Below are 10,495 nucleotides of genomic sequence, written 5' to 3'. Positions count from 1 at the left end.
CTCACCCTCAGAGGGAGCAGGTTCCATGTCCGTTGGAGAGCGTGGCATGTGCCCTGATGCCCAAAGCCCAGAAAAGGGGGTCTGATTTCAGCCCAGAAAAACCAGTGTCATGTTAGGCCGATTAAAGGACTCAAACAAAGCCCACCTTCTGCTTTACCAGGCCTCGGCATTCCCACTGGACCCGTCATGGGTATCCTACGTGAAGGTCAGCACAGGGTCCTCCTGGGACCCGAGGGAATGTAAACTTCAGGGGCCACCAAACCACAGGGGCATAGTCCCGGAAAAAGCAGGCACAGCCAGAATGGAGGTCACTCCCATTGAGGGTGTTGTAAGGAGTGTTTCCTGAGACACCAATAAATTAGAAGAGTGTACCAGAGTCCACTCCAGTTTAGAGCCCACAGCCTAGGCTAGATAGCATTCACACTAGGGCATGGACACTGGGTCCTTGGCCCTCCACTGTCTCCTGGCAATAGGAGATGGCCTCTGTTGGCAATAAAAGAAGTAGCAGAAGAGCAAAGCTAGAAAAAGAGAAAGCCACCACACGTATTCTCCTGGGAGGGCTGTAGTCTGAAGTCCTTCTGCCGGCCATCATTCCCGGTCTGCAAAATTGAGATTTGAGGGGTATCTTTTGCTTAATAACCCCCTTCTTCATTTAACCCAGAGATTTTTACCTTAGAAGAAAAATCAACTTTCTACTAAAAGCTGGGCCCTTCCCTGGTCTGCTTTTAATTTAATTTCGAGTTATTTGGATTATAAAGTTTCAATGCATCTCCATCTTTTCACTCCACCTGAAGAATAAGCCTTTGGCAGCAGAGTCGGTGGCTCAGTCTCCTTCTGTCCCCTCAGCAGGAGCTGAGCACCAGGCACAAAGACTGGATGACTAATGCGGCACCTCTCAGGGATGCGGCCCCGCACAAAGCCATCTCCAGCCATAAGCGCTACTGAACCCACTGAGTTTCAGATGGCCCCAGCTGAACAAACTTCCAAACCGTCGCCAGCCTTTTCTCTCCCAGCATTTTCAAGCCGTGGGTGGCACAAATAAAAAAATACCACCTGGCATTTGTATAGCACTTCACAAAGCCACTCTCATAACCACCCCCTACGCTCGGCCCCAGACCATTCTCAGTCAACCCGTGTCTATCCACACCCCTACTCTTCCTGGTGGCCAGCCCCGTGCCAGACACTGCAGGGCCCGGCCACAAGCTCCCCCACCCCCACCCCCCGGGGAGTCCACGTGTTGTGTGAAGAGTTTCCTCATAGAGAGTCAGACAGCCAGCAATGTGGGCAGAGAGCGAAGGGCAGCTCGTTCAGGTTTTGTTTATTATGTTCTCACAGCCTGTGTATAGTAAAGGTGAATGTATTTCGCTTTACATGGTAATGAAAGAATTCAGTGAGGACTCGGTCGGCCAAGCGGTTTATATGGCGGATGAGCTGCTATAACTCTGTTGTGCTCCGTGAGTGACCCGCTAAGGCTACTGTGGTCGGGACACGTATGGGGCCTACTCGCCGTTTCCTAACCTGACAGAGGGGAAGGAGTGGAGGGGTTAAGTTCAAGAAATAGACAGTTTATTGAGAGGACCCAAACTCCAAACCTGGCGAGGCCCGTAGTCCTGTCCTGACGTATCTCATTGTGTCCCACAGCATCCTGTAGGGTCCTTGAGAAGCTATGGGGACAGAAAGCCATCTCTCCTCTTGGCCTCTCCCTCCTTGTCTCGTGCCAATTGACACGGTGGCACAGACGCCCAGCGCCAGGAATATTGGTACCACCTCTCTTGTTGTTAACTGGAAGGGGATGGATCTCAGGAAAGCTAACATTTGGCAGACTGAAGGTAAGGGTAGAAAACCACAGTTCCTCTTCAGGGTCAATGGAGTTCTGGGGTTCTTGCTAGAAGACCATCCTGCCTATGAGTGTGCCCCCCCTCACCTTTCCCTCTGGGACACAGAGAAGCAGCTGTCATGCTGGCAGCTGGGGGGAGGGTCTCTTCTGCCTTGCCCCTTCTTCCTCATGCTTCCCCCAACTTGCCCACCCTCCCCCAGTTCTCATGCCTTCCCCTCCCAGCAGAGAGAGCTTCTCTATGGTCCAGGGCGTGTAGACCTGTCCAGGACAAACATCTGGGCAGATCATTCTTCTGTTCACAGCTTTGGTTTCTCAGAGCAGCCAGTTCTGGGGAAAGCACCAGAAAATAGAGCCCGCTTGCAGCTTCCTTGCTGCCTATCCAACACAGGGTCAGAAAAATTAACGAGGGTTTGAAGCAGGGATCCGTGTTGCACTGTAGTCTTGGAAAATCCTCCCAGATTTGATCCTCTCCAGGAAGGGGCACCCTCCTCAGAGAGGTTTGGAAGCTGTTGTACCATGACCGTCACTAACGAGACACTCTTCACTCACTAGCAATGTTCCAGCTACTCTACTGCGTGACCTTGGGTACAGGGGCACAGCCTGACATACAATGGCCAAACACAAGAGTATATGAAGACAAAGGGAGATAGAGTTCATGGTGCAGGCCTGGAGGAAGCACTATGGTAAAGGCCGGGGAAGCCTGGCAAACCAGTTCTCAGTCAAGTGCCCTTGATGCTCCCTGACTTTGACTACTTCATTTAGCCTGAACCCAGGCATGACCTCAAAGGAGCCAGTGAGACCGAGAGGCACGAAGCAACCACCGTGAGAGTCAGCTGCAGAAAGGGCAGGGCATCCTTGGCTTAATATTAGGCTTTTGTCATCCAGGTGGGTTGGCGGGTCCTGTTTTACTCAGTTCTGTTCCTCTTTGTTGCTTAGGCTGCTGCTTCCAGTCCACATCTGCACATTGGCGCCACTAGTGGGACATTATAAAAAACTACTACTCCCTCTGAGCCTCTCCGACTTAGCTACTCTATGGTAGAAACTGAACTGTTTTGTTGTTGTTGTTTGATTGATTGATTGTTTTTCTGCTCCCCCTGGCAAGCCTAGTGAGTGGCGAGGTTGAGAACCCAATCTTGGGCCTTCTTTGTCCAATGCCTGCAGGCCATTCCATATCCAGGAACTTCATTCTTTTGTTCAATGTTGCTTTATAAGTCCCTTGCCTAGGTCTTCAGGATCAGCACCTCCTCCGGGTGTGGAAGCTGGGAATTAGCATTTGTGAGAGGCTCTCAAGGTGGTCCCTATGATCCATGCTCACGCTCAACAATAAATGCTGCTTCAGAGTATCACTCCCCTTTCAACCCAGGATGCTCCAGTTGTCGATGACTGAGATCTAGTCAGCCCACGAGAGCAACAGCAAACCACACACCAGACCCAAAGCAAGTCAACATTCCAGTGGGACCAATAGGCCGTTCGGGGATGGAAAGCCACGGCTCTGTGTCCTGCTGCCTGGGCTGGCCTGAGTCCGGGGCCAGTCGTCAGCACACTTGCATGACTGGAGCAAAGGAAGACATTAAATGGAAGCAGTGGCATCTCTGATGACGACCTGGTGAGGCAGATGAGGCTTGTAGCGGAAGAGACGAGGGGAGGGAACTGGGGGACACGGAAGCTCGGAGATGAGGTATGCTTGGATATTGCTCTAGATGTTGTAAACATTTCTCTGTTTCACCACACACCAGAATCTGGGCTAGCATGACTAAAGTGCCTAAGAGGAGGTACCAGGGCTAGAAGCCCTGCACCTTCTATGAGAAGCAGGGGAGATAGGGTATGTGAAAAGCTACTTACACGGGAAGAGCATGTCTGTGGTGTACTGCCCAAGACTCACAGTTCACAACCAAACACACACACACACACACACACACACACACACACACACACACACACACGCGCGCGTGCGCGCGCGCGCCAGATGCTCCACAGGAGTCCCATAGAGCTCTCTGCTCCTCGACACAGACACAAACTCACATGTCCTCGTCTAGCTACAGAACTCAGGATACTCCAACTTGGTCCTTCATACCTCCCACGCGGAAAGGAGTCACCATCACCTTCTGCAGCCTTCATCCCATCAAGAGCTGAACTCTAGGCCCCAAGTGAGGGTGCCGCACCTCTCGGGTGGAGCCATTTTGAATCGGGATAGTGCCAATGGTGAGAAGGCCCTTCTAGGACGATTCCATCGCTGCAGGCCCAGTGTCACGCACCTCAGAGTGGGCAGTAGCATTGGCAGCAGATGCACATTTCATATGTAAACAATGTTTAAAAAATACCCTGTGAGAGAATTTAATCTTTACATTGATTCTGGCAGCTTTAGCTAAGAATATTTTTATATGAGGGTGGGGAAAAAAATCTATGTGCTCTAACTAGGAACACCATTTGAAGCTTCAGAGGTCTTATTAAATGTGACTGCCACAGGTCCCTTCAGTGTGAGGCCTAGAAAGTAGATGTTCTCTCTCTGGTTCGCATCCAGACACTAACGCCCACTCACAGATGACAGTGTGACACTTGGAGGGCAGTTGGCACTAACACAGTAGGACTCAAGGGCCTTCTTGGCCTTGTCTGGCTACAACCAAGGAAGGAACTGATTCCCCAAGACCAGAATACAAACCCTAGAATACTTCAGAAGGGCTAGCACCCCACAAAAGGAGAGTGTCAGCCCAGCCTTCCACCACCGGCTTTCTAGGGCAGCCTGGCCACAGACTTTTTTATTCACTCAAGCTGAACGTTTACGGCTCTTGAATGAGCCCACGTTGACTGGTTGTAAATTGTCATAGCAGCGTCTTCACCACATCCTCGGTTCACCCAGAGACCAGCAGCTTCTAGATTCGTCTTCCATCTTCTGCTCTCTGTGCTGAAGATTCATCATCTTCCTGTCCCTGCAGGAGATGGCAGGGACAGCTTTCTCCTGGGTAGCTGTAGAGGTTCCATGATGTTCCTGTCTCCTCTAAGAAAGAATATCGTGGTGCATTTCCAAGAGTTCCCCTGGGGCACCGCACAAGCATTGCAGGAGAATTTCCATAGCCTGGTATTCACAGTGATCTTCCAAGGTCAGTCCCAAAGGCTAGAGACCAAGAAGGCAGCTATTTCTCGACACCAAAAGTGGACCCTTTCTAAGAAAGTATGTCCAGGAAGCAAGCTGCAATGAGAGTGTCAGCCTAGGAACCCAGTCTCCCCCATCAGAGTTACATGGCCGGCATGGAAGGAGGAGGTGGAGAGACAGGGAAAGCATCAGGCACTAAAAAAGCTGTCATGCTATGGGAATTTACCTCCCTCTGCCAAGCCGTCTTTCATCCTAAGAGATCAGTGCTATGTGATGCCATGGGGAGGTGAGGGCATGGAATACATTAGGCAACAGACAGGTTATATGGAGCTGCATTGCACAAAAGTCTACTGATGCTACATTCCCTGGTCACTCAGCTTCTAGAAAAGTTCTTAATAGAATTGAAGAAGACTCTTATCTTTCAAAAAGGACAGCTCTGCTCAGAAGCCATGGGAGAAATCTACCAAGACACTTTCTGGAATTGCAAGTGTACGGAAGTTCAGTGAATTCCTCAGTCTAAAAAGAGATCTCAGACTCCATCTTGGTCCGGTGGAAACGGAAGACACAGCCAACTCCAGGGAATATGTCCTTTGTCAGAGGTTACCCGTCAACATTGCTAGGGAACTGAATTCCAAAGAGACCTCTCTTCTAAACTCTGAGGTCCCGGTACTCACTCAGGTTGGGCCACTGGGGTGTGACAATCCATCATGACTGAGAATCTGTGGCGTCTAGGTACTCCTCCCTTGGGGAAAGGACAAGGTGAAGGTCAGGAGTCCTACTGAAGAGGGTGTGGTGTGGAGGTGATGGGAACTGCGTTTGCACTATTTACAAATTAGCCCGGCACAGTGAATCTGCCTTCTCAGTAGAGATGACGGAAGGCATTATGTAGGGCCAGTTACTGGCCCACCCAGAGAAGGGTGACAGCAGCAGTGCTGCCTCTAACCAAAACGCAAGTCTGGGTAGAAGGAAGAGAGTCCTGGCTCCAGTAGCTGGGTCATACTTTGGAAAAGCCCTTCATTCCCTTGTCACCCCCCAGCCTTCCACCCCAAACCCCAGCGCCTTTGGATATCTATGACACTTCACGTTAGAATGTGGTCTCGGCAGCAAGGGGAAAGGAAAGCCAGTGACTTTCAAGAGTCCCCATCTGAGGTCTAGCTGAGCCTCCTCTGGCTTTGGGACAGCAGATCTAAGTACATTTTGGACCTCAGGAACCTAGGATAAGAGTCTTTCTCCATGAGGCTGTGGACTTTTCCCTGGGCTTGATCAAAACAAGTCAGGGATGGCTCCTGCATGTTCTTCCTCGTGGCCTCTCGGGTCTGGAAATCGATATTCACCTGGAGATACAAACAGAGAGCAAGGTCACAGGCCCTCGGAGGCCAAGGCACCTACTGGGCAGTGAGCCCATCAATGACAGCATCGTTCTTTAGGTTCACTAATGCTTTTCAAACTGCTTTCCTGGGCTTTATTCCTTGGGATTCCAGAAGAAATGTTGTGGAGGCTGAAGTCCAGATAGGCTTAGTTTCATGTTGTGAATAAGGTGAGTGAAGACACGGGACACCAGCTGGGTTTGGAGGCGCACACCTTAATCCTAGCACTCGAGAGGCAGACACAGCTGGGTCTCTGTAAATTCAAGGCCAGTCTGTGTTACATAGTGACTTCCAGGAAGGCAGAGATATGTAAAGAGACATGTCTAAAGAAGAAGGAGGAGGAGGAGGAGGAAGAAGAGGAAGAAGAAGAGAGAGAGAGGGGGAGGGGGAGGGGGAGAGAGAGAGGAGAGAGGGGAGGAGGGGGAGGGGAGGAGAAAGAGAGAGAGAGAGAGAGAGGAGAGAGAGAGAGAGAGAGAGAGAGAGAGAGAGAGGAGCAAGACTACAAAGTTTGTCTAAAACAGAAGAGGTAAGTAAGAGAACAGTGGCAAGAATCTTCAAATTAATGAACCTTAATCAAGAATATTGATACCAGACTAATGTGAATCTCAAGCCATTTGTTAATGAAGGTCCCCTTAAACATTCTCTCTCGTTCTCTCTTAACTACCAGGTCAACAGACGCTGGATACAGACAGACCCTGGTAAACATACATCTGTCTCTCTATATGCCACTACTAGGGACTAAGAGCATTCAACCCAACCGTTAAAGACCTTACACCCAAGTCAAAGCTGCCTAAATACAGAGAGCAAACTGTTCAATTCAACCCTCCCGGGGACATGCTGTATTAAAATTCAGGACAGCTATACATAATTCTAATCCAGCAATGAGAGTGACTATAAATATTCATTAATGAGCAATGGCAAATGCTCAGGAGATGTTTTATCTCTAACACTTAGAGTAGCCTAGAAAGGTGAGTGACATAGCCTCTCTTATATGGGGGGGGGGGTGTGTGTGTGAGGCAGGAGGCGAGGGGGCGGGGACAAGGCTCAGAGTGGTTGAACAAATTGAGAATGTCCCCACATTGTGGCCGAAATTAGACTGTAAATAAAATCCTTTAAAAGAGGGCTACGTATTCTGTTAACCTCTGCTTCCCTCCTTCCCCCCACCCCCGAGCTGGGGACCAAACCCAGGGCCTTGTGCTTGCTAAGCAAGTGCTCTACCACTGAGATAAATCCCCTACCCCTACCTCTGCTGTCCTTAAAGGCTGTTTATTGCATGCTTGTTCATTTGTTCAGTGGTGTGTGTGTGTGTGTGTGTGTGTGTGTGTGTGTGTGTGTGTGTGTGTGTGTGTGTAGGTCAGAGGACGATTGTCAGGAGTCAGTTCTCTCCCTGCACCATGTGGGGTCCTGGAGATCAAACTCCGGTCATCAGGATTGGCAGCAGAAGGCTTTACCCAGTGAGCCAGCTCAGAGGCCCCCGGTGCTGCCTGCATGCAACAGGAAAACAGACATGCATGCACCCCATGGCACTTACTCTTGCAAAATCACTGGGGCAAAAAACACATCCTGGGTAACACGTGTCAGGCAGACAGCAAAAACACTCCTCATATAGGGCCTTCTGTGCAAACTCTGAGCTTCTACTCCTTAAAAACTACCCCGTTCTCATCAGGATCTCCCGTTCTCATCAGGATGCAAGTCTTCGAGTTAGGAGACCCATTGGAATAGGAGGAAATCCCAGGGTATGGCTCAACCCCACCCCCCCCAAGACCTCAGGAGCTGGCTGTGATGACAAGCTCACCTCCCGTGGAGCCTGCACATCCACAAACTCCTCAAAAGATCCTGTGGGCCTTGGTGACTAGCTTTGCAGTCGACCTGGTCTTCTTGAACTCCTCACAGGCCAGCCAGAACTCCAGGTTCTCCTCGCTGAACTCTGTCTTCAGGAAGGCACGGAAGGCTGCCACCCCATCTATGGGTGCAGAAGGAGATGGGAGAAAAGACAGATAGGAAGGAGCTTAAGACCAAAGGTTGCAGATGCGGGAGACACAATACTAGTTTGCCAGCAGCCTCACTTGATGACACCCCTAGGAGCAAGGCATGTTTCTTGTCCATGGGTCAGAGTGCAGGTATCAGGGAGAAATGTTTAAATCCCATAGTGATAACAGTGGTCACTTCTGATTAAAGCCTCAGAGTTGACTGCCCTTCCACTAATGCAGAGTTTGCTGAACCCTGAGTCTTCTGGTAAGCCAAGGTAATAGGCACTATACATTCTATACCCTAACCAAGGTAATAGGCACTATACATTCTATACATTCTATACCCTAACCAAGGTAATAGGCACTATACATTCTATACCCTAACCAAGGTAATAGACACTATACATTCTATACCCTAAGCTGAGTTCACACCAGAGAGAAGACACAGGCAGTTGTAAGACAAACTGGACGGGAATATGAGTGTCTCTGGGCCAACCCTTTACCACTATGGGAGAAACAGCCAACAGAAATCAGTCTGCACTACATCCTGCTGCATGGATGTGTTCTCCATCTCTTTTAGAAAACCTTTGAGGGCATGTTTTGGTGTTTTGGTCTATTCATTTTTTTTACTTTGAAATTTGCTTACTGAATTAGAGTCTTTAAAACATTTTTCAAAATTACATTTATGTGTGTGTGTGTGTGTGTGTGTGTGAGAGAGAGAGAGAAAGAGAGAGAGAGAAAGGATAACTTGCAGGAGCATGGAAGTCAAAAGACTTGTGGTCAGCCTTGGTGGCAAACACTTTTTACCTGCTGAGCCATTTTTCTGGCCCAATTTGAACACACCACCACCACCACCACCACCACCACCACTACCACCACCACCACCATAACAACAACATTTGGGTCTGGCCCTGGAGATGACTTTCAGACTATCGAGTTTTGTAACAGTTGCATTTCCTTGCTAAATCATCTCACTGAACCAGGTTGTACGCTTTAATTGAGGTTGGTTATAACTTTTCTGCCAATTTATCTAATGGCTAATCCAATCTTTCCTCTTATTAATCAATGTCATATGTATTGCCAAGAGCGCTTCCAGTCGCACACATAAAGAGAGTCACCACCCTGGGTCAGGAGAAAATAACAGCTATTTATAGCCTAGATTTCCAGTAGTTGTTTTTGTTTGAAAAAGTTTTTAATCAATTGTCCCAACTCTGGAAGCATTCCCTTTTGCTGGAAAAACAATCGCACTCTTCTGGAAAGAGTTCTCACAGTGAGGAACACCCTAGAATAAGGTACCAACCTGGTTAAAAAATGACTCGATGACTGTTTTTTTTTTTTCTTTTGTAAAATTCATGTAAGGACAAAAGTGTTACCTTTTTTGGGTGCTGGGTATTGAACTCAAACCCTCAGTATACTGTGCAAGTACTCTGCCACTGAGCTATGTCCCCATCTGTCCCTCTTGGTCATTTGTTGCTCCCCTAATGTCAACCCATAGCCCAAGCAGGGCTCAACCTTGTAACCTTGCCTCAGGCTCCTGAGTGGGGCTGAGCTGAGAGGCCAGGCTCGCTCAGATGATCCTAACCTAACAATCTTCATTCTCTCTCTCTCTCTCTCTCTCTCTCTCTCTCTCTCTCTCTCTCTCTCTCTCTCTCTGTGTGTGTGTGTGTGTGTGTGTGTGTGTGTTTATGTATGTGGTGCATACACCTGAGTGTGCAGTTGTACACACCTATGAATGGGCATGCTGGGGCCAGAACCAGCACTGTACACCTTGTTGTCTTGAGAGAGGGTCTCCCACTGAAACTGACCCTTGTTTTATGTAAGTTGACCCCTAAGGCCAGCAAGCTCTCAGGAATCCACTGTCTCTCGCCACTAATGCTGAGATTACAGGCATGTGCAGTCATGCCCAGCCAGGAGCGTGAGTGTTAGGGATTAGAATGCAGGTCATCATCATTGCAAAGAAAGCACTCTCACCCACTAAGCCATCTCCCAGCCCCAGCACCTTTTAATTCCATGTCATCAATGACCTGGGCATCTGATAATCACTGATATATGCCAGGAGAGGGCCCTAGCCAGGACAGCTCAGAGCATTGGTGGGACATGTGATTTTAGGTATCTATTTTTTAATATAATTGTTGTTGTTGTTGTTGTTGTTGTTGTTGTTGTTGTCGTCTGTATTTGCATCGTGTGTGTGGAGAGTAATGTGTAATGTGCCATGTGGTCATCGGAGGAT

General features: G+C 49.0%; 1 protein-coding gene across 1 annotated transcript in view; it reads right to left on the bottom strand.

The window, feature by feature from the left end:
- Window positions 1-1,281: 1,281 nt before the first annotated feature.
- Window positions 1,282-10,495, bottom strand: part of Rgs8 (regulator of G protein signaling 8) — a 32,290-nt gene continuing 23,076 nt past the window's right edge. The window contains 3 exon segments of the mRNA XM_032915060.1: window positions 1,282-6,262; window positions 8,091-8,126; window positions 8,128-8,258. Of these exon segments, the coding sequence (XP_032770951.1) occupies window positions 6,080-6,262; window positions 8,091-8,126; window positions 8,128-8,258 (350 nt within the window). The 3' untranslated portion in view covers window positions 1,282-6,079.

Source organism: Rattus rattus, chromosome 10 (assembly GCF_011064425.1).
Source record: "Rattus rattus isolate New Zealand chromosome 10, Rrattus_CSIRO_v1, whole genome shotgun sequence".
Taxonomy (NCBI): Eukaryota; Metazoa; Chordata; class Mammalia; order Rodentia; family Muridae; genus Rattus; species Rattus rattus.
The sequence above is the reverse complement of the archived record's forward strand: the minus strand, read 5'-3'. Positions and strand labels throughout refer to the sequence as shown.